Source organism: Oncorhynchus tshawytscha, linkage group LG06, assembly GCF_018296145.1.
Source record: "Oncorhynchus tshawytscha isolate Ot180627B linkage group LG06, Otsh_v2.0, whole genome shotgun sequence".
Lineage (NCBI taxonomy): Eukaryota > Metazoa > Chordata > Actinopteri > Salmoniformes > Salmonidae > Oncorhynchus > Oncorhynchus tshawytscha.
The window spans coordinates 24,160,353-24,186,176 of NC_056434.1; the positions used below are offsets into that span (position 1 = coordinate 24,160,353).

At 40.0% G+C, this 25,824-nt stretch overlaps 2 protein-coding genes across 2 annotated transcripts; one reads left to right on the plus strand and one right to left on the minus strand.

The window, feature by feature from the left end:
* Nucleotides 1-9,034: 9,034 nt before the first annotated feature.
* On the minus strand, nucleotides 9,035-16,396 carry gabarapl2 (GABA(A) receptor-associated protein like 2). The gene is made up of 4 exons (XM_024423393.1): nucleotides 16,183-16,396; nucleotides 13,419-13,474; nucleotides 10,429-10,601; nucleotides 9,035-9,547 (listed from the first exon to the last, which is right to left on the minus strand). Exons 1-4 carry the CDS (start codon nucleotides 16,214-16,216, stop codon nucleotides 9,457-9,459), a joined length of 354 nt encoding a protein of 117 aa, XP_024279161.1. The 5' UTR covers nucleotides 16,217-16,396; the 3' UTR covers nucleotides 9,035-9,456.
* A 459-nt stretch (nucleotides 16,397-16,855) lies between these two features.
* tmem231 (transmembrane protein 231) lies at nucleotides 16,856-21,135 on the plus strand. Its single transcript, XM_042323108.1, has 7 exons — nucleotides 16,856-17,423; nucleotides 17,698-17,864; nucleotides 17,950-18,078; nucleotides 18,211-18,354; nucleotides 19,725-19,806; nucleotides 19,939-20,044; nucleotides 20,564-21,135. Exons 1-7 carry the CDS (start codon nucleotides 17,285-17,287, stop codon nucleotides 20,724-20,726), a joined length of 930 nt encoding a protein of 309 aa, XP_042179042.1. The 5' UTR covers nucleotides 16,856-17,284; the 3' UTR covers nucleotides 20,727-21,135.
* The last annotated feature ends 4,689 nt before the right edge of the window (nucleotides 21,136-25,824 follow it).

Consider the following 25,824-nt stretch of genomic DNA (forward strand, 5'->3'; position numbering starts at 1 on the left):
TATATGTTCATCACAAATTGTAAATAACTCACCACAGGTTAATGAGAAAGGTGTGCTTGAAAGGATGCACATAACTCTACAATGTTGGGTATTGGAGAGAGTGTCAGTCTTAAATCATTTTCCACACAAAGTCTGTGCCTGTATTTAGTTTTCATGCTAGTGAGGGCCGAGAATCCACTCTCACATAGATACATGGTTGCAAAGGGCATCAGTTTCTTAACAGCGTGATTTGCCAAGGCAGGATACTCTGAGCGCAACCCTATCCAGATATCTGGCAGTGGCTTCTGATTAAATTAAATTTTCACAGAACTGCTTATTGCAATTTCGATGAGGCTCTCTTGTTCAGATATTGGTAAGTGGACTGGAGGCAGGGCATGAAAGGGATAACGAATCCAGTTGTTTGTGTCATCCGTTTCGGGAAAGTACCTGCGTAATTGTGCATCCAGCTCACACAGGTTCTTTGCTATATCACATTTGACACTCTCTGTAAGCTTGAGTTCATTTGCTCACAATAAATCATACAATGATGGAAAGACCTGTGTGTTGTCCTTGTTAATGCAGACAGAGAAGAGCTCCAACTTCTTATCATAGCCTCCAATTTGTCCCACACATTGAATATAGTTGTGGAGAGTCTCTATAAACCTAGATTCAGATCATTCAAGCGAGAAAAAACATCACCCAGATAGGCCACTCGTGTGAGAAATTCGTCATCATGCAAGCAGTCAGACAAGTGAAATTATCAGTAAAGAAAACTTAAAGCTCTTCTCTCAATTCAAAAAAATGTGTCAATACTTTGCACCTTGATAACCAGCGTACTTCTGTATGTTGTAAAAGCGTTACATGGTCGCTGCCCATATCATTGCATAATGCAGAAAATACATGTGTCAAGGCACAAGGCGAGACCCAAATGCAGACACAGGAGGCAGATGGTTGGAGTCTTACAATGTTTATTCATCCAAGGTGGTAAGCAAGAGAATGGTCGTGGACAGGCAAAAAGGTCAAAACCAGATCAGAGTCCAGGAGGTACAGAGTCGCAGACAGGCTCGTGGTCAAGGCAAGCAGAAAGGTCAGGCAGGCAGGTACAAAGTCCAGAAACAGGCAACGGTCAAAACCGGGAGGACTAGAAAAAGGAGAATGCAAAAAGCAGGAGAACGAACTGGCACAGAGAGACAGGGAAACACAAGGATAAATACACTGGAAGAGCCTCTCAGTGGATGCTACAGTGTACAGTGTACTCAAGTGGCGTCGGAAGCAACTGCTTGCACATTTGTTACCACTCCACTATGTCTCCCTGTCATGGCTTTTGCGCCATCAGTACAGATACCAACACATCTTGACCACCAAATTCCATCTGATGTCACAAAGCTTTCCAATACTTTTAAAATATCCTCTCATGTTGTCAAGGTTTTCAGTGGTTACCAGAAGAGGATGTCTTCCTTAATTGACCCCCCATAAACTTAACGGACATATACCAGGAGCTGTGCCAGGCACGCCACGTCTGTTGACTCATCCAGCTGTACGCATATAATTCATTTCCTTTTATGCGAAACAGTGATTGTTTCAAAACATCTCCTGCCATGTTACTGATGCATCGTGAAACGGTGTTGTTTGACGAAGGCATTGTCTGTATAATTTTTTGGGCCTTTTCCCCCAGCATTGTCTCAGCCATATTCGCGGCAGGAGGAATAATTAAGTCCTCCACAATAGCATGGGGTTTGCCAGTCCTAGCCACTCGGTAGCTCACCATATAAGACGCTTCTAGCCCCTTCTTATTGATGGTATCTGTTGCTTTTATACATGTCTTTTTATACATGTCTCAAACTACTGTGACTTATTTTTCAAATTGTCATGTTTAGTTTCTAAATGTCTGCACAAGAGTGAAGGTTTCCCGTGAGAGAGTAACGGTTAATGTGATTGGATGTTATTTATTTGACTAGGCTACCTGTATTTGACATTGTTGTTATTTCGCTAAACAGTAGATGGTTTCATTTTATTTTTGGCAGTGAAACGAGGCTACTCAGGCAAGAAAAAAACCTCACCCAAATCTATGGAAAATATAAATAAAATGTAAATGTACTGTTTGAAAATGTGTTTGAAAATGTGTTTACTTTTATTTGATTTATTTATTTGGCGTACACCTGATGGCATTGCGCATACCCAGTTTGTGAATACCGGCACTCTATCTGTGACCAGTTGGCTGGAGCGCACTTGCCAATACCAGAGTGGGCAAATTCACTATACACCGCAACATTTTTTTGTGAGAAAACCATCAGTAGAGTTAAAAATGCCATGGAAAGCCATAACTTGTATTTTTTTATTGGATATATGAGAATTTTACCACAAGTTATTTTTATGTGCACTTATCATCACGCACAGCCTTTTACCCCCAACAAGTCAATTTGATGGAAATACCTATTTGTTGGGAAAATTGGCTCATTGTTTTTATGCAGATTTTAGAATATTCACATGAAAATCTGTTGGCAATTGGATGAAAACCTAGCTAATGAGAAATTAATTTTAAGTAGATCAGAAATGTGTGTTGTAAACGTTGCCAAATAATTACATTAACATATTTTGCTAAGAATCTCGAACCCATTCCACCAGCACCAACGATTGTCCCAATAAGGGATATCTCTAGGACATGTGCATATTGGGCAAGTACAGTTAGGCCCTGTCCTGTCCAGAAGAAACTCTACCCCCTCCTCCATAGGCACTTGTGAAGATCTGAAACAACTTTATAGGTGTAAGGCTGTAAGCAGTAGGGTGAATGCACTTTGAAGTAAATCTCAGCTCTGTTAAAAGTAGGCTACACTCAAGAAAAACTTTTATTGATCATAGTGATTCAGGAGTATCATTAAAACAGGGTTAACATGCCCCACCAACATTAGACAATTATACTGAAAGCCCTTAAATTGCTGAAATATGTAAATAAAATCAAAGATGAATAAAGTCAGAATGAGCAATTCATTAACCTGGACTCAGGGGTAGACGTAACATAGTGAACATAAATTCAGAACGCTCCAATTAGTATGATATGTTACTTATCATATGGTATGTATTAATTTGTGGATGTACATCATCCATTTCATATGATATGTTATGAATTTAAATTCGTACAATATGTTATGAATTTGGAAAACGTATCATATATTAACAATTCCAATTTGTTGTGTCTAACGTTAGCTAGGTGGCTAACGTCAATATTAACTAGGTGGCTAATTTAGCGAGGCTAGGGGTTAGGGTTAAGGTTAGGGTTAAGGTTAAGGTTCGTAGTTAGGTTAAAGGGTTAAGGTTAGGGTTAAGGTTAGCTAACATGTAAGTAGTTGCAAAGTAGCTAAAAAGTAGTAAGTAGTTGCAAAGTTGCTAATTAGCTAAAGTTGTCTGTGATGAGATTAGAACACACAACCTTTGGGTAGCTAGACGTTCCACGTTATACCTTTGGGTTGCTAGAGATTCGCGTTATACACTTACCCATCCACCCTGACCAACCACCATCTCAATTTTATGTCTTATCTAACCATACCAAATGTAACATACTGTATCACACTAATTTGAGTGTCCCGGATTTACTATGTCATGTCTAGTCTATGAGACCAGGCAGGAAACATGACACAGACATGGTGGCATACGACTAATAAAACATGAAACTGTGTATGTTTGGTGGGACATTGATAGAATATTCTCCTAACCCTCATAAAACTGGACACATGAATGTTCTTGCAACATTTCCATGAAACATATCTAGAACATTCATATATTGTGTTCTGAGAACATGGCAACTACGTTCTGGGTATGTTCTGTTTGACATTAACAGAATGTTCTCCTAACTCTAATGCCAAAACATGCTAAAAGGGTTCTCAGTTTGTTTTTGCCAACATAGATAGAATGTTCCTCAAACTAACAGAACACTTTAGGGGAACATTATGGGTATCATTACAAAAGTTCTCTCAATAGAATGTTTAGCTGAATAAGTAGCTAAACCTACTGCATCTGAAATAAAGTTCTCTCAACAATTACAGACAAATACAGTCTCAGCGACTGTCCAAGCAACCATCCAACAACCATGGAGGCCTATTGGAACGAATAAAAGTATGACGGTTACAAGAAATTCAGGATGAAAACATAGGCTATTTGGAAAGGGCACGAGTGCTGCCAGAGCTGCAACTTTGGTTGGTGATGGGGGGAATGGTTTTGCAGAATGGAATCATGGGAGTTTGAGCCTTGAACAAGATAAAAAATATTTGAGTAAGCTGACTATAAATATCATTCTGTAGGTTTTTGAGCATCTATTTAAAATATTTAGAGATGTTATTAGACAAAGACAACCACAACAACATATTGCAGGGATATGATATGATCAGAAATCTACAGACAGGTTATATAGATTGCTGAAAATGACTGTCCATAATTTATTGTGTTAGTCATCCTACTGGTCCTACTTGAAAACGTAACAGAAAACCTCCTGCACACTATCGCCATTTAGTTAGGTAATTTAGGAGTTAACCATTCTCTGTCCCATTTGAGTTCAGCTACATTTAATTGTTCATGGGAGCAGTATGCCCAATGAGTGCAATTGTGAAAGGATCAAGTCACCAGTTAATAAGATTGTGAAAGCTCGAAAACATACACCTGCACATGCACACATACACACACTCTGCTGATAATGTCAAAGCCTCTCCACTCGAACTCAGACACAGGAAATGAAGCGGTGTTGGCAGGGCATGGAGGAATGAGGTGGATGTGCAGGCTGATGAGATGCAGGGTCTGGGCCTCAGAGACCGAAACACAGAGGAATCCTTGGGATATGTTTCCACACCCTGGAAATAAATCCTTTATTTCCTCAGTGGTGTAAAAAGGGTTCATTCCATAGACATAAACTTCTGAATTCTTATTATATGTTTCATTCACCACGTCACCTCATGTCACCTCATGTCACCTCATGTCACCTCATGTCACCTCATGTCACCTCATGTCACCTCAGGTATTGTGATTTAGAAGTTAATGCGTCATGGTAACGGACACTGAGTTTCTGTATTTGTTTTTTCTGTTTTGTTTGTGTCTGTAGGGGAAAGGAGCTTTCCATCTAACAACAAACGTTCCCACAACTTTAGACAATGTTCCCTTAAGAGTCTCATTAGGTTTTTAACTAACAATTTCATAGGAATGTTCCCGTGATGTGCAAGGAATGTTTCCAAGAGACCATTCCCTTAATGTAAAATATAATAGAACTTACCCACAATGTGGTTACCATGTTCTAAGAATTTAAGATATGAATGTTCTAGACAGGTTTCATGGGTCCAATTTTATGAGGGTTAGGAGAATATTATATCATTGTCTCCCAAAACATACTGTACACTGAACATGATTGCCATGTTCTCAGAACATAATGAAAAAAATAATGTTTCTTGTTTCTGATACACAGAAATGTTCCTACAAGGTTCCCATGAAACGTGTTTAGAACGTTAATATCTTATATTACAGAGAACATGGCAATCATGTTCTTTGTATGTTTGGTGGGACATTGATGCAATATTCTCCTAACCCTCATAAAACTGGACAATGACTGTTCTTGTAATGTTCCCATGAAACCTGTCTTTAACATTAATATCTTAATTTCTGAGGACATGGTAACCACATTGTGGGTAAGTTCTATTTGACATTAAGGCAATGGTCTCTTGGAAATATTCCTTGCACATCACGGGAACATTGTTAAGAAAATGTTAGTTAATAACCTAATGAGACTCTTAAAGGAATATTCTCTAAAGTTATGGGAACATTTCTTGTTAGCTGGGGAGGTCCTTTCCCCTCCAGACACAAACAAACAGAAACAACAAATACAGAAACCCAGTCACCGTTACCATGACGTATTAACCTGAGGTGACAGGAGGTGAGGTGGTGAATGAACCATTGAATGAGAATGAATCATTCTACTTCTAAGGAATGAACCCTTTTTACACTACTGAGAAAACTAAGGATTTATTTCCAGGGTGTGGAAACATGTCCCAAGGATTCCTTTGTGTTTCTGTCTCTGAGGCCCAGACCCTGCATCTCATCAGCCTGCACATCCACCTCATTCCTCCATGCCCCGCCAACACCGCTTCATTTCCTGTGTCTGAGTTCGAGTGGAGAGGCTTTGACATTAGCAGCAGAGTGTGTGTATGTGTGCATGTGCAAGTGTATGTATTTGAGCTTTCACAATCTTATTAACTGGTAACATGATCCTTAAAAAAAAATAGAAAGCACTCATTGGGCATTGCTCCCCTGGACAATTAAATATAGCTGTACTCCAATGGGACAGAGAATGATTTACCCCTAAAGGATGTAAATAAATGGTGATAGTTTTGAGTCTTAAAGGACAACTCTGCATCTTTTAAGATATGGTTTGTTATTATGAAGTATTTAGTGAAGTCCTAAACAGTTTTAGTGTCATTTTATGATTTCATCTTTATTTACTGTATAGAGATGAGCAAAACTGGAAATTGTTTCTCTGTTATGTTTTCAAGTAGGATCCCTGAGATGACTAATACAAGGAAAAAAAGTTTACATGTCACACCTTGTTAGTCTTGTCGAACATGTATGTTAAAAGCTGTGTGAGTATCCCTGACCTTGCCAATAGACAAAGAGCTATGAATGGTTCAGTGGTTCACCAATCAGGGCCTGGATTGTGCTTTCAATTTACAAATGAACATGCATTTATAAATGAACATGCATAATGTAATCATGTATGTCAAAGTACATCAAATATGTACGTTGAAAACACTGTATGTTAAAAGCACTGTGTGTAAGTATCCCAAAAGACAAAGAGCTATGAATGGATCAGTGTTTCACCAATTAGGTGAACTGTTACAAGGCGTGATGTTTAATGATTATTATAAACATTTCTTTGGGACCCTCAGGCAGTGTCCTGACAACTGATACACAGAAATGTTCTTGCAACATGTCCATGAAATGTGTCTAGACCATTCATACCTTATGTTCTGAGAACATGGCAACCATGTTCTGTGTATGTTTGTTGGGACGTTGATAGAAGGAATATTCTCCTAACCCTCAGAAAACTGGACAGGAATGTTCTTGCAAGGTTCTAATGAAACGTGTCTAGAACATTAATATTTTATATTCCGAGGACATGTCAACCATGTTCTGTGATATTTGATGGGACATTGATGGAATATTACCCTAACGACAAAACATGCTAAAAAGGTTCTCAGAAGGTTTTTGCTAACATAAACCAGGTTATCATCCAACTTTTTTATGCGAGCAAAGTACATGTGGGATCAAGCAACAAACATTTAATGACAGGCCTGATGAAAACAGAACATTTCGGTAAACTTTCCAAATGTCGACAAAACAAAATACACTAGACAAGGTGAGATCTTTTGATGTCAGTGAAATTAATTATATGAGAAATGTCGGTTGAAATGCTTTTATGCGCAAATATTGATATAATAACCATCATATTGAAGTAAACTTGGAGTCGCACTCCACACGTTTGACTTTTTCTCCCCAATTCTGTGATATCCAATTGGTAGTTACAGTCTTGTCGTTCGCTGCAACTCTCGTACGGACTCAGAAGAGGAGGAGGTTGAGAACCATGTGTCCTCCGAAACACGACCCTGCCAAGCTGCACTGGGAAAGCATGCAGTTTATTAAGCTACAGATGAAATAAGTTGTGATGAACTTCACAGGGTGGTGAAAGTGCAAGGCGATGAGCTCGTTAAGAACGTTGGGCCAGTAACTGAAAGGTTGCTGGTTTGAATCCCCGAGCCGGCAAGGTGGAAAAATCTGCCGTTCTGCTGTTGGGATAAATGGCGTTGGGATAAATGCGGAAGACACATTTTGGTTTAATGCATTCAGTTCTGCAACAGACTAGGTATCTCCCTTTCCAATACATATTGAGTCTTATTCTGGTCATGGCATGATCATCGAGGCTTGGCCTGCCATTTGACAAATAACATTTTCTCATCATTAATAATCTCATCATGTAGGCTATACCCGCATTGTATCTGTGAGTGGTTGGCTAGAGCGCACGAGCCAATACCAGCAGGGGCACACTCACTATATAATGCAACATGTTTTGTGAGAAAACCATCAAAAGAGTTTAAAATGCGATGGAAACCCATTTAACTTGTATTTTTTATTCAGTAAATGGGAATTTAACCACGAAAGGTATTTTTATGTGCACTACATCATCACGCACAGCCCTTTATTCGCAACCAGTCAATTTGATGGAAACACATCTCTGGTGGGAAAATGTTTTTATGTGTATTTTAGAATATTTTCATGAAAATCTCTCGCCAACTGGATGGAAACCCAGCTATAGATAGAATGTCCCCCTAACTAACGGAAAACTGTAGACTCTAACATTAGGGGAATACTACGGGTAACATTACAAAAACGTTCTCCCTTCCTAGAATTGTTAGCTGGGTCCAGATGTACTGGGACTACTCGCAGGCGGCTCTGTCATACCAGCAGGCCTGGCTGCAGCTGCGCTCAGAGGCCTTCTCACTGTGGCTCCGCAGTGACCTAAACCTGCTGCTGTTTCACTTAAGCACAGCACGACTTTGTTGCTTACAGCAACAAGGGACTGAGAGACCGGTTTGTCCATAATGCTGTGTGATTTTAGAGGGACATTCAAACACAGGTGAAAGCACACAGCCATATACTGTCATGAAGCATTATTGTACTTGTAGATGAGCCAAGGAAGCGATGGCCAATTTTGCCAGGACATGCAAAGACCTGAGTTTAAAAAGAGTTTGGAGCTCACATGGTCAGTGTCCCCTCCTAGCCCTTTTGGTTGCTTTGTCTTAATTATTATTATTTCAATTCTAGTTTCATGTGTTTATGGAGAGCTTTGAGGAATGTGGTAAAGTGGAATGAGGAAAAGTGGTAGATATATTCATGAGATCTGAGTCAATATATACAGTATGTGTGACAGTCTTTGCTCCTGTATGTGTCCAGAATGATATATGCATCCGTGAATATTTTTCTGTTAAGAAAATTCAATTGTTGTTTTGAATGAGTACAGAGAATAAGAGCCATTTTATGTGTTTTTATTGGTCATCAAGCTACATTACCTTTCATATATTCAAATTATTGGTACAGTATATATCATCTTTAAAGATAATAAACAGATCAAACAACATTGATAAATTAAAACAAAACCATTATTACGGTATATCATAGCTGACATTAATATGTTAAACTGCTAATAATAATGCAACAACATTCTTTACCTAAAAGTAATATCAAATGTACAATTTATAGTTTCAATATAATATGGTATGAGTGATACTAGTAATACAAATGCATGATTAATGTTGAGGTTTCTAACACACTTCTTCCACACATCTTTCTTTATTATGATAGCGATACAATCAAGCTTGTCTGCAAGAAATAATGGGATGATTGGGTCAAGTAGGATGCAAGGGTTGTGTCAACTCAACTTTGTGTGAAGGCCTAGAAACCGAAAGTGTTTTCGCCACTGTACGCCATGTACAGAAAGCCATCCCCATCTCTCTCTTTCTCATATAGCTGTCCCATTGTCAGACTGCAGGATAGAGAAAGACATTGGTCACATTTTGAACATACATTTTCCAGAACACACAAAGATTTAAAACAGATACATCGTCCAACCAGACAAATTTCGAACTCAGAACACAAATGCATGAACATACTCCTCTATTAGTCTTGCGTTGCCATACTATAAGCTGAAAATCAAGGTTCCTCCAATACATACCCCACATACAATAAACATTCAGGAACTCATCTGATATCTGAGTCACCCGTGATCTGTTCAAAAATGTTATCTTACATCAGAATGGTATTGTCTAAAGATAAACAAGGAAGCTGAGTTTTTAAGAATCTCATTTCAAGGTTTAATCAGTCTAACCCCATAATCATGTGTACAGTCTACCCACATAATGCATTGGTAGGTATGTATTTTACAGGTTTTTGACAGATAGTACTCACAATCAGACCCAGCTAGAGAGAGTGTGATTGGGGTAGATTTGTAGGTGTGATTACGTGAAAGTAATTTCTTGTTGGCAGACTACGTAACATAATGTCTGATCAAATTAAGTGAGATTTTAGTTCTGTCTTAACCAAGATTAGGTGTAAGTGAAGTAGATGTGGCTATACTCTCTTTCACAGGGAGATTGATTTAACAGAGACTGAAACTGAAGGTTCATTGTCTTTAGTTACAGAGATGGACACAAACAAATGCACATAGCGACCACATGGGATGAAACCTAGGCTGGTCTAAGAATGCAACAGTTCTTGAAGACAAAAAGTAAAATGTGGATGGTTGTATAACACGGTAGAATCATTGGGACAGAGTGAAAAACAATGCACTCAGGACTCATCTAGTGTTTTGAGAAATACTACTCACAGCCCCCACCCCTTCCTCCAATTAAATCAATTTAATCTCACCTGGACTGGGGAACAGTTTTGTCAACAAAGAGAAAAATAGCTTTCTCTGAGGGCAGCTGGATGCGCTTCCTGATGATCCACATGAACTGGGCCACTGTGATGTCAGAAGGGACCAAGTATTTTCTCTTGTCGATGTCCACTATCTGTGAGCCAGACACTTTCTCCACTATCACCTGAGAAGCAGATTAATAACATATTTAAACACACACACACACACACACACACACACACACACACACAGGGATATGACGTATAACATCATTTTCTGTTATGATGTACGCACAGCCAAAAACAAACATTCCAGAGATTTTACACAATCCAGTGTGCTCAATATTTTATTTATTTAATATTTATTCAGCCAGGTACATCGTTCCAATAATGACCTTTTTGTACATTGACATATAACACATTAAAACAGGTGTAGAACAGGGTCTCTCTGGTCCTGGATCTTGGACCCGCTACACAACCAGGTCCAGGATTCGTTTCAGGCAGGGTTAGTTTGCATTTCATACATGCTTTATAGCGCGGATCAGGTTATAAAACGCTCCAGGATCTGGATCATAAAAGGGATATGTGAAACCGCCTATAGAAATCCTATTACATTACTAGAGGGGAGATGCCATCAATCCTAAAAGTTACAGAAGGGGGTGAAAATGGCAGGGAAAAATCCAGACCAGTCTACTTGGAATGAATGGCAGTAGATGCGTCAGTTATGCACTTCCTGATTTTACTTGTGCAGGAAAATAAAAGTAAGGCATGTAAAATAGAAGAAACTGTGTAAAATAATTATTGTTGACCTACAATATTGTCATATAATTATAAGTACAGTTTATATGGGTTTTATACACATTTTCTGTATAAACAGCCTCTAAAATATAAGTATGTGCTATTATATGATACAATATCAGTACTTCTTAAATGTACAACTTGTCTAAGTCCTATCGTCAACTGATTTCAGCCAGTGTATGACTATGGATTGACTGTATTGTTTGAACAGAATGTTGGCATATTGGCAGTTAATTACATTTTTGGTGGGTTCCTATAAAACTGTCTGGCTAGCTAGCCAACAAAACATACCATGCAGATAAATTCTTCAAATTAATTGTTGTGGGGCTTGTGAAGCAAAAGCCCCAGCATCAATCCTCGACAAACTTCCTTGCAAACAATTGCCATTTTGACCACTCCCCCAACAAGTCAGACAAAAGCATAGATGGTATGAAATCTTCCCCTACTTCCCCTAAATGGATTAGGAATAGCATCTACCAATCTGTAGATAAAGCTGTTTTTAGAAGCCATCAACTGATCTCTTTCTAGCTGCAGTAAATCAAGTCAGAAGTTAGAAGATTAATTACTTACCAACAAACAACAGCTACAATTTCCAATAAAACAACATCATGTTTTGAAGTTCACAATCCTTTGCTTCTTCTAACAACACTATCATGAATCTAGCAAATATGTTTTGCGGGACAGAGTGCAGTATTTATACTGAGCAAAAATATAAAACGCAACATGTAAAGTGTTGGTCCCATGTTTCGTGAGCTAAAATAAAATATCTCATACATTTTCCATATGCACAAAAATCTTATTTAGCTCAAATTTTGTGCACAAATTTGATTTACATCCCTGTTGGTAAGGATTTCTCCTTTGCCAAGATAATTCATCCACCTGACTGGTGTGGTATATCAAGAAGCTGATTAAACAACATGATCATTACACAGGTGCACCTTGTGCTGGGGACAATAAAAGGTACAGTTTTGTCACACAACACAATGCCACAGATGTTTTGACGGAGAGCGCAAATTGGAGTCCTTGTGGCGGGCCGGGCCGGGCCAGGCACTTGCAGGCTGACTTCGGTCGTCAGTTGAACAGTGTTTCCTCCAACACATCGGTGGAGCTGGCTTCCGGGTTAAGCGTGTGGGTGTTAAGAAGCACGGCTTGGCGGGTCATGTTTCAGAGGATAGATGACTCAACCTTCACCTCCCCCAAGCCAATTGGGGAGTTGCAGGGATGAGACAAGATTGTAATCATGAAAATGGGGAGAAAAGGGGGTAAAAATGACACAGCAATGAATAAATAATAATAATTTATGAACTATAACTATACTGAACATTAATATAAACGCAACATGTAACAATTTCAACGATTTTACTGAGTTACATCAAATTCTCTGGCAACATCTCTGGTGGACATTCCTGCAGTCAGAATTGCAATTGCACGCTCCTTCAAAATTTGAGACATCTGTGGCATTTTGTTGTGTGACAAAACTGCACATTTTAGAATGGCCTTTTTTTCTCCCCAGCACAAGGCGTAAAATAAATACAGCATTTCTTTCTTTCAGGTCTTGACGAGAAAACAAACGGTCTGATGTTCTCTTCTGTGCTGTTCAACCAATCCAGTATATGTGGATGAGGAGTTAAGATGGAATGTCACCTTGTTAAAGATATTCTCCAGAACTTTTGTATACTTTTTAGCCAGTAGTTTTGAAAGTAGCGCCCACGAGCCAAAAGTGGTCCCAAAAATTGCTACTACTTCACAAATGTGCAGATATGTGCACCACGTAATTGCTCTCTCTCTCTCTCTCTTGCTCTACTTCCTAGATGTCACTTAATTGGCGAGGGGCTGAACCTCCTTGGCTGAAACTCAAATTGCTAGGTGGCTGGCCTGTGGAGGTCAATGTAGGGTAATTGGCGATGCACAGCCTTCAAACTAGGTATTTCGTGTCTAATTGAGGTAAAACAGTAATTCTGCTTATAGATTATGCATGTATGAACTACACATTGACACATCCAGGCCAAAGCGGGAGTTTTTTTTTAAACGTACTAGTTGCCAAAGTACCGGCGCATGAAAAGCAGAAGTTGCGTCACAGACTAGCTTTAGCTTTCCATTTCTGCTGAAAACTGGATGCATCCGGTTGTTTCAGGCTGAGGGTGCATAGACACTAACACAGGAAAACACTCTAACCCCTAGGTCGATCCCTTTCACTCACTCACCGGTACCCTGTCAGGATATTTGTTGCGTATTTTGGCAGACTCCACACATCGGTGTTCTGAGAAAGAGAAGAAAAAAGTAGGATTAGATGCACAGGCATAATATAGCTACTTACATTAGATTAGATAGATTTATTGTCCTCCTAAAAGGAAATTCCTTTCCACAGCTCATACATTTACCTCCATTCACTTAAGACAGCAGATAAACAGAAGACTGAGACAGCACAGTAAACAGTAATAGTAGGTAGTAATAGAGTCATTTTGGAGATGTTCTACTGATGATGTGAGGGAACACACTTGTTTTAAGCATTCCATGTGGAAGCAATGTGCAATGACAATACAGTGCATTTGGAAAGTATTCAGATCCCTTAACGTTTTCCACATTTTGTTATGTTACAACCTTAATCTAAAATGTATTAAATTATTTTTTTCCCCTCATCATTCTACACACAATACCCCAAAATGACAAAGCAAAAACAGTTTTTTAGATATGTTTACAAATTTATAAAAAATGTCAAACTGAAATATCACATTTACATAAATATTCAGACCCTTTACTCAGTACTTTGTTGAAGCACCTTTGGCAGCGATTACAGCCTCACTTGTATTTGGGGAGTTTCTTATCTGCAGATCCTCTCAAGCTGTCAGGTTAGATGGGGAGCGTCGCTGAACAGTTATTTGTCCCGGAGCCACTCCTGTGTTGTCTTGTTTTCACCCCATTCTGAGGTCCTGAGGACTCTGGAGAAGGTCTTCATCAAGGATTTCTCTGTACTTTGCACCGTTCATCTTTCCATCAATCCTGACTAGTCTCCCAGTCCCTGCGGCTGAAAAAAATCCCCACAGCATGATGCTGCCACCACCATGCTTCACCGTGGGGATGGTGCCAGGTTTCCTCCAGATGTTATAGTTGGCAATCAGGTCAGAGTTCAATCTTGGTTTAATCAGACTAGAGAATCTTGTTTCTCGTGGTTTGAGAGTCCGTTGGGTGCCTTTTGGAAAACTTCAAGCGGGCTATCATGTGCCTTTTACTAAGGATTGGCTTCTGTCTGGCCACTCTACCATAAAGGCCTGATTGGTGGAGTGCTGCAGAGATGGTTGTCCTTTTGGAAGGTTCTCCCATCTCCACAGAGGATTTTGGAGCTCTGTCAGAGTGACCATCAGGTTCTTGGTCACCTCCCTGACCAAGGCCCTTCTCCCCCGATTGCTCAGTTTGGACGGGTGGCCAGCTCTAGGAAGAGTCTTGGTGGTTCCAAACTTCTTCCATTTTAGAATAATGGAGGCCACTGTGTTCTTGGGGACCTTCAACACTGCAGAAATAATTTGGTACCCTTCCCCACAATCCTGTCTCCGAGCTCTACGGACAATTCCTTTGACCTCATGGCTTGGTTTTTGCTCTGACATAAACTGTTAACTGTGGGACCTTTATATAGAAAGGTGTGTGCCTTCCGATCATGTCCAATCAATGTACCACAGGTGGATTCCAATGAAGTTGTGGAAACATCTCAAGGATGATGAATGGAAACAGGATGCATCTGAGCTCAATCTTGAGTCTCTTGGCAAAGGGTCTGAATACTTTTGTAAATAAAGTATTTCTGTTCTGCAAAAATGTCTAAAAACCTGTTTTTGCTTTGTCATTGTGAGGTATTGTGTGTAGATTGATGAGGATTTTTATTTATTTAATACATTTTAGAATAAGGCTGTAACATAACAAAATGTGGGAAAAGGGAAAGGGTCTAAACACTTTCCAAATGCACTATACATACATGTATCTCAACACATATGTCTGTCAACTTTCAACTAATGTTTCAGACATAGTCATGATCTAGATAGCTATATGAGTTCATGTTAGATTTACTAGACTAGAGCTCAACCTTTGCCATTATACAGCTGGTTTCTGGCAGCCATGCCATGTCATGCATGACACTAGAACCATTTTCAAACTACTGAGGTGAGCAAAGTACAGCCAAGCTGAGCAGTACTGAACTGTTTACACACCCACACAGATGCCAAGCTGAAAAGGACTATGTGAAAAGAAAATATCAAAGCCAGATCAGAACAGTTTAGACCGGATTAGACACAATAGTGTGAAAACAGTAAAAGTGTGAGGATTCCATTGAGGTTCAATGCTGTCAGTTTCATTAGCCTAGATATAAGCCCTATAATTAGACATAATTGAGTAGATCCTTTATCAAGTGATAAGATTAAAATAAGAAAATGGTGTAAAGTACATGAAAACACATTTAGAATGGGGACAAAATGTGTGTTTTCCGTCAGATAACTGGTAGTTTATAACTGCTTATATGTTGGGACAGTTCTCTCTCTCAATTTTGTCTCTTAAAAAAAAAAATTCTCAATGTAATAACCTGCATTAATAAATGCTGTTTATATATATATTTTTTAAATAGTGTGCTATTATGTTCCCTATTCTTAATTACCTTAATATGCATGCATAATATGCATTACTGAGGGAACAAGTAAGGTTCAGGGAGGGTAACGTTGGCCTACTTGTGATTCGAGTAAAAGTTATGATGGTGTTTACAAAATACATTATCTTACGAATAACCTGTAGGCCAGTACGTGAACACATGCACCATATTAACCTTTTGTTCAAGCTCCAAGCCTTATTTGTGTGTTTGTGGCCCAACGTACGGCACATGCAATCTATTCTGCTCATGCCATCATCGGTTTGGCACTTCAAAACCGATAACTAAATATGTACAGGAGATTACACAGGCAATTACATGTGACATAATTAAAATCCCTTTACCGAGGGAATGATCCTCTTTAAACATCCATTTCATTTTTGCAGAATCCTCGCGCTATGACGTGATGTTGAAATTCAAATCTGAACGTGTAAACAGGCAGGTTATTGTCGATTTTATGTAAAACAACTCAAATGTAAACAATGTAGCGAACGTTCGAACGCCTGTCTAGCCCAAGGAGATGGTGGTGATGTCACTGTCTGGTTGTACCATTTCTATTCTGTAAGGGGGCCGGGGAGGGGGATTGTCAACTGTAAAACTACAGGCAGAACAATGAGACAGATATTTCATCCGATGCATCCGTTTTGCGTTTCCACTCACTACCAAATATGGTAGTGGGAGAAAGCCCACTGGCCGTCGTTGGGCAAAGATGGAACTAGATGGATTTTGGACGTTATTCTGCACGTTTTCTCATCGATTAAATATTTGATTTCAATACAGTTTTATGTTCCCCAAACTAGAATGTGTCATGAATATAGTGGATTAAGTTTTGTGGAACCTTTGCAGACCCTTTGCAAAATAAAATAAAAATGCGTTGTTTAGGAGCGCAAAGGCGAATTGAGTTATTGCATACGCACACTTCTCAGAGTAGGCATTCCCTAACGGAATATGCAGACGTGCCTAGAAAGCGCCAATAGGATCTCGCTAGCTCATGCTTGGCTATGCCCACCTGGTGCCTTGCTTGGTCTGCCCACTATGACTCGCTCCAATGTGTTCACATTGGAAATGACAGCCCGTGGTCTATCTTGATTTAGTTGTAAAAAGTCTTTGGTACAACAAGGATTTGTTGCCAGGAAATCAGCCGCTGCAGCCATGGTAACCTCTGAACGCTAAACAACGGGAAGTAGTTTTAAGCTAGCAAGACAAAGTGGCGCGACTTTTTGGAGAATTCGATTCGAAGTCAATAACAATTTCCTGGAAGGACCTCCTAAACGTGATACTGCCAACTGTTTTTCTAGAGCTGACTTGTGCTTTTGGATTTAGCTACTAGCTGGTTACAAGCCCTATATTTCTGTTGGAACGCCACGACCTCTCTTGCAAAGTAACCACATTAGCCTTGTAGCTACTACTAACTCTAGCCAACACCCCTTGCTAAAACTATTCGTCATGGCTTTTTATGAAGTCTATTCTCACCCTGCTTCAATTAGATATAAAACAAGCGTTTGCACCAAAGCCACGTTGTTTCTTGGTATTGTCTTGTGTCTCACCTACATCCCACCCCTCCTGGTTGCTTACAGGAGCCAAGGTAACGTCAGTCAATTGCAAAATATTTTACTTAGGTAGCTAGCGCGAGTAGAACGCGATCTTTATATAGCTTGTTATGGAATTATTCAGTTTATGCTAGCACCTTTCTCAAGGTGATAGAACTCCAGCAAGATAACCTTTCGACACTATCATCGCTATCTAATTGAAGTCAATGTATGTTGCAAATCCTCTGTTGTTAACCTTAGCTACATGTTCTCGTTGTTGGTGACACTTTGATTTGATACAATATTCTGGTATTCCTTTTCTCTATTTAGGGTTCTGGGTAAAGAGGAGTACATATGAAGAGCAACCTGTTGTTCGGTTCCAGTACCAGGTTCTGATAATTGCAGCAACAAGCACTAGTGGTGACTATGTTGCGTGGAGCACCTTTCCCAATTTTAATAACATGCAAGGGACTAACCTCAGAATTCCTTCTATCTCGGTAAGTATGAATAGTACTATTAAGATGGTGCTTCTTAAGTGACACAAAGATCACTCACTGATCTCTGGGAATGTTGTGAATGCAGGTGCGAGAGGAAGACCAGAATCAGGATGGGAAGTTGGACCGTTTGAAATTCCGACTTGACCTTCCCCTTCGGTCTGATGAACAAGTGTACAGCATCCAGCTACTACTCACCTTCTCCTACCAGCTGTTTGTATGTCATCACCCCCCCTCTCATTCAGTCCGACACAATGTCCAATGCATTCACTACATCCATACAGTTCCTCTCACTACTACAGTCTCTTTTTGTATTTCACTTCCATCTGTCTCTCTTCCCTCTTTGCAGAGAATGTCCACTGTGGTGATGCAGACACTGGCCTTTGTGCAGCATTCCTCCTCAGTTCCTGGCTCTCAGCTCTTCATCAGTGGAGATCTGCGGCTCCAGCAGAGAACCCCACTTCCACACCGTGGTCTACACACTGTATACAATGTGAGGGCACATTCTCTCTCTGTATCTCTCTCAGACACACAACACATAAAGTATTGTTCATTGTAGACTTGGCCTTAACCACAGGTTTAGAATAAAATTACCCTCAATCTTTATATTAACCATTAGTTTACCTGACGCTGTATTAGTGGTAGGGGCAACTTTGACCTACTCCTGCTGGGACTCCAATGAGCACATGTAGCAGATGGGGATCTGTGAAGCTTAGTCTGCAGTCTGAAGTTTCTCCACTTGTGCTGCCAAATAGCTAGATTTATGATGGTGCGACTGGGAAAGACGTTTCAGGGTTCATCAGTATCAGCCGAATCAGGTGGAAGTGGCGTAACATCCTTTACACACATACACCCCAACAGTTTGTATAACAAAGTATACACTTAAACAAAGCTCCATCATTGTAATATTGACACTACAAGCATTTACTCCCAAAAGTCAAATATTGGTGTCATACTTCAGTGCACCTGAATATGTCCTGACCTTACGTCCAGGAATCTTAATCAAATCAAATTGTATTTGTCACATGCGCTGAATACAACAGTGTAACAATACACCTTACAGTGAAATGCTTACTTACAAGCTCTTAACCAACAATGCTTTAAGAAGTTTTAAGAAACATTAGTGTTAAGTAAAAAAGAGAAGTACATTTAAAAAAAAATAAAAGTAACAAATAATTAAATGGCAACAGTAAAATAACAATGTGGAGGCTATATACAGGGGGTACCGGTACAGAGTCAATGTGGAGGCTATATACAGGGGGTACCGGTACAGAGTCAATGTGGAAGCTATATACAGTGGGTACCGGTACAGAGTCAATGTGGAGGCTATATACAGGGGGTACCGGTACAGAGTCAATGTGGAGGCTATATACAGGGGGTACCGGTACAGAGTCAATGTGCGGGGGCACCGGTAAGTCGAGGAAATATGTACCTTTTTGGTCGAGTTAAAGTGACTATGCTTAGATAATAAATAGAGTAGCAGAAGCATAAAAAGGGGTCTGGGTAACACTTTGATTAGCTGTTCAGGAGTCCTATGGCTTGGGGATAGAAGCTGGTAAGAAGCCTTTTGGACCTAGACTTGGCGCTCCTCTACCACTTGCCGTGCGGTATTAGAGACAACAGTCTATGACTAGGGCCTTCCTCTGACACTGCCTGGTATAGAGGTCTTGGATGATAGGAAGCTTGGCCCCATTGATGTACTGGGCCACACGCACTACCCTCTGTAGTGCCTTGTAGTCGGAGGCCAAGCAGTTGACATACCAGGCAGTGATACAACCAGTAATCAATGTTTAAATACTGCTTTGTGTACTTAACTTATATTTGTGTGCTTCTTGACTTATATTGTCCTCTTTTATAATCTAGGTATCAGTAATTGATGGAGCAAGTCCGTTTGCAAGCGCATATGATCTTGCCAACGTCATTGGATCCTATCAGGATAGAAACTGTAAGTGGGAATTCTCACTTGCCATGTTTCTATAAGTTGATCACTGTTGAGTTGTATCTGATTACACGTAATTAGCACACTTATGTGTTTGCCTGCTGTTTCTCACTCTCACACTTCCCCTTCCTTACACAGTGACAACGTTTCTGTCCTGTCCAAGTCCAGTATGGACTGTGGGTCGAGCTGCTGGTACTCCCTTCCAGATAAATGCTGACGTCCGCTACCCAGTGGAGGTTGTCAGATATCCTTTATTGTGTGTCTGTGTGTGTGTATTGAAAAGACTTGTGAAAATATACCTTTCTCTCTGTTTGTGTTAGATGCAGCCTAACCAGTTTGACAATGCACATGCTTTGGCAAGTTCACAAAGGCCAGACATTCATGTTTACTTTCCTTATTGTCTCTTTGTCTATATGATTTCTTGCACTGGTATTAATGTTATATTGAATGTTTAGTTTGGCTAGGCCTACAAGTGCAGGGAAGACAAATATGATGATGATTTAGATTCATTATTGCCATTAATGGCAAGGCCACTGCTGCTAAAGAAACATGACAGACAATGATGGCAACAATAACAGTAATGATAATAATAGTTATAGTAATTAAAGAAAGGATATATATATATATATATATATATATATATATATATATATATATATATATATTAAATTGTCAGAATCAGCTTAACCTTTTACATATAGAAAGTAAGGGGAAGGGAGGCATGGCAAACACACACACAGTATTTCCTTGACTGAGCCTCCACCTATCGGCCTGGGTTCTGGGAGATGATCAAATTTGCCTGGATCCAGTATGTCAGTGTGTTGCTTATCTTCCTCTGGGTTTTCAACAGGATTCAGACCTTTGTTTTCCAGAATCAGGTGCTGCCGACTGTACCTATACCACTCTTGAAACAGCACCACTTTTGATTCAGTGAAACTGTTCACCTCCCATACTGAGGTACTGTGGAGGGAGGAGGCCACATCACCAAACAACTTACACTACAATGGCCAAATGTTCAGAAGATCAATACAAACACACACAGGATACAGTATTTTCCTTGCCTTTACATATACATTTACTTAAACATCACTAGTACACATCGCTACACACAAGGCATTCAAATATTTAGCTTCATCAGTCCGTGCTACTGAATGAACTGTTATGGAGTGATTGATTTTCAGTTAGCTATGTAGCGTTAGCTGGTGCTGTGTAAATGTTGAAAACAGATGTGATTATTTGTGAATGTGGAAAAGAAATGTCTAGTTTTTTTATGAATCAGTTTTTATTTTGTACATAGCTCTTGGCACTGTTAATAAAGCAGTGGTGGAAAAAGTACCTAATTGTCATACTTCAGTAAAAGTTAAGATACCATATAGAAAATGACTCCAGTGAAAGCCACCTAGTAAAATACTACTTGAGTAAAAGTCTAAAAGTATTTGGTTTTAAATATACTTAAGTATCAAAAGTAAAACAAAGTATAGATCATTTCAAATTTCTTATATTAAGCAAGCTAGACGACACAATGTTTTTTAATTTACAGATTACCAGGGGCACACTTGGACACTCAGACATAATTTACAAACAAAGCATTTGTGTTTAGTCAGTCCACCAGATCAGAGGCAGTAGAGATGACAACGGATGTTCTCTTGATAAGTGTGTGAATTCAACCATTTTCCTGTCCTGCTAAGCATTCAAAATGTAACGAGTACTTTGGCGTGTCATGGAAAATGTATGGAGTAAAAAGTACATTATTTTCTTTAGGAATGTAGTGAAGTAAAAGTTGTCCAAAATATAAATAGTAAAGTACAGATACCCCAAAACACTACTAAAGTGTACTTTAAAGTATTTAAAACTTTAAAGTACTTTACACCACTATAATGATACGTTTGTACTTTCTCATTTTCATTCACTGAGAAATCAGAACGTGGGTAGTCTATATAGTCAGAATAAATACACAGAAGGGTGGAACTGAAATGCATTGATTGACGGGGCTGTAGTGGAGCAGGCCGAGAGCTTCAAATTCCTTGGTGTCAACATCACTAAGGACCTATCATGTTCCAAACACACCAACACAGTCGTGAAGAGGGCACGACAACGCCTCTTCCCCCTCAGGAGCCTGAAAATATTTGGCATGGGCCCTCAGATCCTCAAAAAGTTCTACAGCTGCACCATTGTGAGCATCTTGATTTGCTGCATCACCACTTGGTATGGCAACTACTTAGCATCCGACTGCAAGGCGCTAAAGAGGGTAGTGCATACGGCACAGTATGCAGGGCCAGAGTGTCAGAGGAAGACCCTAAAAATGGTCAAATACTCCAGCCACCCAAGTTATAGACTGTTCTCTCTGCTACCACACGGCAAACGGTACCGAAGCGCCAAGTCTGGGACCAAAAGACCCCTGAACAGCTTCTACCCCCAAGCCAATCAAATGGCTACCCAGACTATTTGCATTGAGCTCTTTGCACACTCACTGGATTCTACCCACAGTCACACTACACTGACACTCCAACACACTACATACCCTCACACACACACATCCATATTAACGCCACACATAGACACACCTTCACCCCTCATATACGTTGCTGCTATTCAGTTTATTATCTATCCTGATTGCCCAGTCACTTTTACCCCAACCTACATATACAGTGGGGAGAACAAGTATTTGATACACTGCCAATTTTGCAGGTTTTCCTACTTACAAAGCATGTAGAGGTCTGTAATTTTATCATAGGTACACTTCAGCTGTGAGAGACAGAATCTAAAAAAAAAATCCAGAAAATCCCATTTGTATGATTTTTAAGTAATTAATTTGCATTTTATTGCATGAAATAAGTATTTGATCACCTACCAACCAGTAAGAATTCCGGCTCTCACAGACCTGTTAGTTTTTCTTTAAGAAGCCCTCCTGTTTTCCACTCATTACCTGTATTAACTGCACCTGTTTGAACTCGTTACCTGTATAAAAGACATCTGTCCACACACTCAATCAAACAGACTCCAACCTCTCCACAATGGCCAAGACCAGAGAGCTGTGTAAGGACATCAATTGTAGATCTGCACAAGGCTGGAATGGGCTACAGGACAATAGGCAATCAGCTTGGTGAGAAGGCAACAACTGTTGGCGCAATTATTAGAAAATGGAAGAAGTTCAAGATGACGGTCAATCACCCTCGGTCTGGGGCTCCATGCAAGATCTCACCTCGTGGGGCATCAATGATCATGAGGAAGGTGAGGGATCAGCCCAGAACTACACGGCAGGACCTGGTCAATGACCTGAAGAGAGCTGGGATCACAGTTTCAAAGTAAACCCATTAGTAAAACACTACGCAGTCATGGATTAAAATCCTGCAGCGCAAGCAAGGTCCCCCTGCTTAAGCCAGCGCATGTCCAGGCCCGTCTGAAGTTTGCCAATTACCATCTGGATGATCCAGAGGAGGAATGGGAGAAGGTCATGTGGTCTGATGAGACAAAAATAGAGCTTTTTGGTCTGAACTCCACTTGCTGTGTTTGGAGGAAGAAGGATGAGTACAACCCCAAGAACACCATTCCAACCGTGAAGCATGGAGGTGGAAACATCATTCTTTGAGGATGCTTTTCTGCAAAGGGGACAGGACGACTGCACCATATTGAGGGGAGGATGGATGGGGCCATGTATCGCGAGATCTTGGCCAACAACCTCCTTCCCTCAGTAAGAGCATTGAAAATGGGTCGTGGCTGGGTCTTCCAGCATGACAACGACCTGAAACACACAGCCAGGGCAACTAAGGAGTAGCTCCTTAAGAAGCATCTCAAGGTCCTGGAGTGGCCTAGCCAGTCTCCAGACCTGAACCCAATAGAAAATCTTTGGAGGGAGCTGAATGCCGTATTGCCCAGCGACAGCGATCTGGGGAAGGTCTATATGGAGGAGTGGGCCAAAATCCCTGCTGCAGTGTGTGCAAACCTGGTCAAGAACTACAGGAAACATGATCTCTGTAATTGCAAACAAAGGTTTATGTACCAAATATTAAGTTATGCTTTTCTGATGTATCAACTACTTTTGTCATGCAATAAAATGCAAATTAATTACTTAAAAATCATACAATGCGATTTTTCTGGATTTTTGTTTTAGATTCCGTCTCTTACAGTTGAAGTGTACATATGATAAAAATTACAGACCTCTACATGCTTTGTAAGTAGGAAAACCTGCAAAATCAGCAGTGTATCAAATACTTGTTCTCCCCACTGTACATATTGCCTCAACTACCTTGTACCCCTGCACATTGACTTGGTACCGGTGTTCCTTGTATATAGCCTCATTATTGTTATTTGATTGTGTTACTATTTCCTTTTTTTGTCTTTTTTGCTTTATTATTTTTACCTTTTAACTGCATTGTTGGGAAGGTGCTCGTAAGTAAGCATTAAACCTGTTCTATTCGGTGCATGTGACAAATTTGATTTGATGAAACGTTTTTGTCAATAGTATTAAGCCTTATCTGAGTCTAGATCACAGAGAAGATCTAACCAGTAACCTGTAGTGACATCAGACTGCATTTGTGTAAAGCCACTGTCTGCCACTTGTAGTAGTTGTTATTTGAATGTGTACATTGACAGCTAAAGCTGAAGTGTGTAGTATTCCTGTTTAATTCATAGCTCCACTTTCGTCCCTCTACAATATGCTTACATTTCAAGGTGTATTAACATACCTGTTACAGTGTCAGGCAGGGCTGAGGTATCTTTTAATGCCTTCTCAGTTGTGATATTTTCATCAATAGGTTTGGCTCTGCACACTGTCTGTGTGCTTGTGTGTGAGCTTAGTGATAGGTGTTTGGGTGTGTGTGTTTCTTGAAGGATAATTTAATTCAGTTGACTTGTTTTAGGTAAGTGTGTATTTATGTGTGAGCTACAGTTGAAGTCGGAGGTTTACATACAATTAGGTTGGAGTCATTAATACTCGTTTTTCAACCACTCCATACATTTCTTGTTAACAAACTATGGTTTTGGCAAGTCGATTAGGACATCTACTTTGTGAATGACACAAGTAATTATTCCAACAATTGTTTACAGACAGATTATTTCACTTATAACTCACTGTATCACAATTCCAGTGGGTCAGATGTTTGCATACACTTAGTTGACTGCCTTTAAACAGCTTGGAAAAATCCAGAAAATGATGTCATGACTATAGAAGCTTCTGATAGGCCAATTGACATAATTTGAGTCAATTGGAGGTGTACCTGTGGATGTATCTCAAGGCCTACGTTCAAACTCAGTGCCTCTTTCCTTGACATCATGGGAAAATCAAAAGAAATCAGCCAAGACCTCAGGAAAAAAATTGTAGACCTCCACAAGTCTGGGTTCATCCTTAGGAGCAATTTCCAAACGCCTGAAGGTACCACGTTCATCTGTACAAACAATTGTACGCAAGTATAAACACCATGGGACCACGCAGCATGTCATACTACTCAGGAAGGAGACGCGTTCTGTCTCCTAGAGATTAATGTACTTTGGTGCGAAAAATGCAAATCAATCCCAGAACAACAGCAAAGGACCTTGTGAAGATGCTGGAGGAAACAGGTACAAAGTATCTATAGCCACAGTAAAACAAGTCCAAAACGACATAACCTGAAAGGCCGCTCAGCAAGGAAGAAGACACTTCTCCAAAACCGCCATAAAAGAGCCACACTACGGTTTGCAACTGCACATGGGGAGAAAGATTGTACATTTTGGAGAAATGTCTTTTGGTTTGATGAAACAAAAATAGAACTGTTTGGTCATAATGACCATCGTTATGTTTGGAGGAAAAAGGGGGAGGCTTGCAATCCAAAGAACACCATCCCAACCATGAAGCACGGGGGTGGCAGCATCATGTTGTGGGGATGCTTTGCTGCAGGAGAGACTGGTGCACTTCACAAAATAGATGGTATCATGAGGAATGAAAATTATGTGGATATATTGAAGCTACATCTCAAGACATCAGTCAGGAAGTTAAAGCTTGGTTGCAAATGGGTCTTCCAAATGGACAATGATCCCAAGCATACTTCC

Excerpts from the sequence above, each read along its gene's own strand:
- gabarapl2 (XM_024423393.1), bottom strand. The coding sequence starts at position 16,216 with ATGAAATGGATGTTTAAAGAGGATCATTCCCTCG. Across the intron at positions 13,475-16,182 it reads TAAAGAGGATCATTCCCTCG|AACACCGATGTGTGGAGTCT; the intron begins GTAAAGGGATTT and ends TCTCTTTCTCAG. Across the intron at positions 9,548-10,428 it reads AAAACTGTTCCCCAGTCCAG|TCTGACAATGGGACAGCTAT; the intron begins GTGAGATTAAAT and ends TCTATCCTGCAG.
- tmem231 (XM_042323108.1), top strand. The coding sequence starts at position 17,285 with ATGGCTTTTTATGAAGTCTATTCTCACCCTGCTTCAATTAGATATAAA. Across the intron at positions 17,424-17,697 it reads GGTTGCTTACAGGAGCCAAG|GGTTCTGGGTAAAGAGGAGT; the intron begins GTAACGTCAGTC and ends TTCTCTATTTAG. Across the intron at positions 20,045-20,563 it reads TACCCAGTGGAGGTTGTCAG|CTATCGGCCTGGGTTCTGGG; the intron begins ATATCCTTTATT and ends CTGAGCCTCCAC.